General features: G+C 43.2%; 1 protein-coding gene across 1 annotated transcript; it reads left to right on the top strand.

Annotated features, from left to right (window-relative positions):
* Window positions 1-706: 706 nt before the first annotated feature.
* On the top strand, window positions 707-1,384 carry LOC149322347 (uncharacterized). The gene has a single exon (XM_089526606.1). It carries the CDS (start codon window positions 707-709, stop codon window positions 1,382-1,384), a length of 678 nt encoding a protein of 225 aa, XP_089382732.1.
* Window positions 1,385-4,769: the final 3,385 nt, after the last annotated feature.

Here is a 4,769-nt window from a genome sequence, read left to right as displayed (position 1 = left end):
AAAACCTTTATTAAAGAAGCCCTCCCTTGACCCCCTAATTCAGAATAATTATCGGCCTGTATCACTGCTGCCATTTTTAGGGAAGGTGATCGAGAGAGCGGTTGCCTCCCAGCTGCAGAGGGTCTTGGAGGATACGGATTATCTGGACCCATTTCAAACTGGCTTCCGGGCGGGCTATGGGGTTGAGACTGCCATGGTCGCCTTAGTCGATGACCTCCGTCTGGGCATGGACAGGGGTAGCGTGTCCCTGTTAGTGCTCTTGGACATCTCTGCGGCCTTCGATACCATCAACCATGGTATCCTTCTGGAGCGCCTGGGGGAGTTGGGTATCGGGGGCACTGCTTTGCAGTGGTTCCGTTCCTACCTCTCGGGTAGATTCCAGATGGTGGAGCTGGGGGACTGTCGCTCCGACAAGAGGGCCCTCACATCTGGGGTCCCTCAGGGAGTGATTTTGTCCCCTATGCTATTTAACATTTACATGAAGCTGCTGGGAGAGATCATCCGGAGACACGGGGCGCGGTGTTATCAGTACGCTGATGACACCCAAATAGTCTTCTCTGTGTCCCCGACTGATGCAGTGACTAGGGATGGCATCTCTCCGCTCAACGCCTGCTTGGAGTCAGTAATGGGCTGGATGAGGGAAAACAGACTCAGCCTGAATCCAGAGAAAACGGAAGTACTTGTGATAGGCTCCCCTGGTCCAGGGATGGAAATTTTTCCACCTGTCCTGAACGGGGTCACGCTCCCTGTAAAGGACACTGTTCGTAGTCTGGGGGTGCTTCTGGACTCGTCGCTCCACCTAACCTCTCAGGTGGATGCGACAGTCAGAGGCGCCTGTTATCAGCTTCGGCTGATACGCCAGCTGCGACCCTACCTGGGCCGGGGGGACCTTGAAACAGTGGTACATGCACTGGTAACCTCTCGACTCGATTTCTGTAATGCGCTCTACATGGGGCAACCCTTGTACCAAACTCGGAAGCTTCAATTGGTTCAGAACATGGCGGCTAGACTGGTTACGGGTACCTCCAGAGCCAGTCATATAACACCGGTACTGGAGGACCTACACTGGCTGCCAATTCGCTTCCGGGTGCAATACAAGGTGTTGGTTATAACCTATAAAGCCCTAAATGGCTTGGGCCCAGGGTACTTGGAGGACCGCCTCTCCCCATACAATCCGCCCCGCACTCTCCGGTCGGGTGGGAAACAGCTTCTGAGAGTCCCTGACACGAGATATGTGATGTCTGCACTTAGGGCTTTTTCTGCTTCGGCCCCGCAGGCTTGGAACTCTCTCCCTGTTGAGCTCCGCTCAGCCCCCTCCCTAGAGTCTTTTAGAAAAAACCTAAAGACTCACTTTTTCCACCTTGCTTTCCCCCATGTCCTTTAATTCCACTCTTCTCCTTTTATGTTGTTGTAATTGTAATTGTAATGTAATGGATGTCTTTGGGGTTACTGGTGTTATTAGTTTTAATTGGTTTTAAAGGTGATTGAATGATGGATATTTTTATTGTTGTATTTTATTGCTTAATGTGGGGGGATTTCTTTTATTGGATTTGCTGTTGTCATATTTTAACTGATTGTAAACCGCTGTGATCATTGGAATAGCGGTATACAAATAAAGATTCATTCATTCATTCATTCATTTCCATAGCTGTTAGCCATGGCAGCTTAAAAATAGCACTTCTGCATTCAAAAGCTGCAAACATGACTGGATGCTGGAGATGAGCAAAAGAAGTCTTAGTTCAGTCACAAAATTCTGTTCTTCAATATGTGATGATAGACACCGATTTCTTTCTTTCCCCCCTAAATTGTTGTTGCTATTGTTATTTTGGTATGCTACAGCAAGTGATAGCAACCGTGTTGGCAGCTTGGCCATCACTTCACATTCTCTGAAATGTTCTAGAGGGAAGAAAGATAATAGTCACCATCATTAAAATAAAGTAAATGGTCAAGAATATTAAGAAAAAATTCTGCAAACTCACTTTCTTTTAATGGGCTGAGAAGGAGGACAACCTCAGAAAAACATCTTGTGACTCTAAGGTGTTTTGTGTCCATGCTCCTTTTAAAAAAAGCAAATTAGTCAAACTCATGGAAGGCGAAGCTGTCTATGATGTTTCTAAAGTAGGTTATACACCCCTAGATGCCAGGTGGCTGAGGAACATGAACCTTCTGGGCAGGGCAAGAGGCGCTATTGCGTCCATGCCCTGCTTGTGACCTTTCAAAAGCATCTGGTTGACCAATGTGGATTGAGAACACAGGACTAGATGGCCCTTTGGTCAGATCCCATAGGGCTCTCCCATGTTCTGAGGATGCCCATTACTCTCATGGCCTGCCCAGAAGGTTCGGGGCTCCTTTCACGCTATTTTTAATTCTGTTTTAACTGCCATGGTTCTACCTATGGAATCCTGGGATTGGCAGTGGAAGGAGGGACCTTTGAAATCCTTATCCAGGGAGCTGCTCTGCTGCCTCTGAGCAACCCACAAAAACCTCAGGATTCTTTAGGATGCAGCCATAGGAGTTAAAGTGGAATTATAGCTCAATAAGTGTGTAGTGTGAAAGAGCCTCTGGTTAGCCAGGGTGGAACACAGAATACCTATTATACTGACCTTTGTACTGATCCAGGAAGACAGCAATTATACTTTTATTTTCATGGAGAAAGGGGGCAGGAAGCATTTAACTTGATGAAGCAAGTGCCTTAAAAATAATATTGCTGCACCATCTTTTTGGGATCAATCATATACTGTAGTCACTGTAGCTATTTCTGTTTCCAGTAATTGCCTCGTGGGTGTGCTGAAGACTTTCCAGGACAGGTGGAAGAGTATTACGGTATAACCACCTCAGTGTCATGTATCTCATTTCATAATCCATGTGTGCTAAAAGTAGACAACAACAACAACAATAAAATGGTTTGCTTCCTAAACATTCATTGCTAAAAGGTTGTGGTAGGAAGTTGTGAAAAATCCATTTTTTATCACAAATGTCCCTGTAGAAGTAGAAATAAATCTCTAAGATAATAGATAACCTCAGTAATGTTATCAAAACCTTACTTTTTATTTTATATAGAAGATGGAAAGAAAAGAGGAAGATAGTCTGCCAGAATGTCTCCAGTGTAGATGATGAGCACTGTAAAGAAGAGAGTTGAACAAAACCATGTAGTCTATCACCTGCCTAGAGGCCAGACGTCAAACAGCAAAGAGTTTCTTAGCTCTTCCAACTCATGCCTGACTGAGTGTTAAAAATGTACAGTGATGGAGATTCTATAGTTTCATCAGGAACCTTTTTGAAGTATTTGCATCACCCTTATGGATGTAGCCACTAAAGATGTAAAAAAGGAAAATAAGAAACTTAGCAGGTGGGAGTTGCGTGGTTTGGGGCACTGGGGAGGCATCAAGTGGATAACTACCAATGGAACAATATTCCTATTATAACAGCTCCACAGGGCTGTCCACAAAGGGCCACAATCTTTAGTTTTTAGGAGGCACAGGGTAGCCCTTCAGGCATTTGCCTGCAGGTGCTACTTGACTTGAGAGAAAAGCCATGGAATGCCCTTCCATGGGAGGCTAGGCTGGCCCCGTCCCTGCTTCCCATTCACCAGCAGGCAAAGATGTTTTTAGCAGGCTTCTGATAAATAATCATGTCAGGGATGCTTTTATACAGGGTGTATGCTTTAGTTATGTTATTAACTTTTGCATATTTATGTAATTTTATATTGTTTTAAGTTGGTTGATTTTAATTGTTTTTAACATTTTTATTGTAAAAAGTTAAATGGTTTTATTTGGCCTTGGGTCCCTTTCTGGGAGAAAGGTGGCATAGAAATGAAATAAAATGAAATAAAATAAAATAAAATATAGTGTCCATATCAGAAACAGAGCTCTCAACTTTAGAAGGGCAACAAAACACCCATGACTTAAGGCAGGAAAAAAAAGGCAGTCTGAGTGATTTCTCTTTTACTGGCTTGATGTCTTAGCCCCAGTCTGGTTTTTAAAGATGAATGACTCATAAATGCAATGAAGAAGAGCAGAAGTCTAGCTTTGGGCAGAAGACAGGTGAGGTCGTAGGCTTGGTGCATGGGAAAAAAGGCCCATTTAACTCTTTTATAAGTTCATTTAGAAACCAGATGCCAGCTATAGTGCTGGAAAAGGAAGATGCACTGTATTCTGCACAGAGTAAATTTATCTTGATATACCTATGTGGGGAGCAGATAATATAACTTGTATAATTTGTTTTGCATGTGCCAATATCATGTGTTTTAAGATGCATATGCATTCATCTTGTGTGTGTGTGTCTGTTTGTGTGTGTATTATTGTGTAAGATGTTTCAAGACCACTTTGACATGAAGTATGATATTGGGTTCCCTGGTGTCAAAGGGTAAGAAAGGGCCTTAAAGGATCAGAATCAGGGGCAATCCTGTTTCTAACAATAGTAGACCAGATGCTTTGGGGTGACTCCTACACTGAGGGCAACAGTCTTCACCTAACCAACTGGTATTCAAAAGCAAAATGTCTCTGAATTTAAAATTCCTATATTTGCATAGTGATCATGATGCTTTACCGATCGTCCATGAATTTAATTCATTTTCAAAGCCATCTAATTCACCTGCTACCACCACCATGTCTTGGGTTATAATTGGCTTAAATTGGTTATGCTGAAGAGGTGCTTTCTCACCTTTCGGTTCTTTTGGATTTATTTATTTATTTAAATAAAGTTTACCTTACTCTTCAAAACCAAAGAATTTCCCAGGGCAATAAAAACTAGATAAACTCTTTGGAAAG

This window comes from Sceloporus occidentalis, unplaced genomic scaffold, assembly GCF_023333645.1.
Source record: "Sceloporus occidentalis isolate IW3139 unplaced genomic scaffold, rSceOcc1.0.p SCAF_1, whole genome shotgun sequence".
In the NCBI taxonomy this organism is placed as follows: domain Eukaryota; kingdom Metazoa; phylum Chordata; class Lepidosauria; order Squamata; family Phrynosomatidae; genus Sceloporus; species Sceloporus occidentalis.
This window is presented reverse-complemented; position numbering and strand designations above follow the sequence as displayed.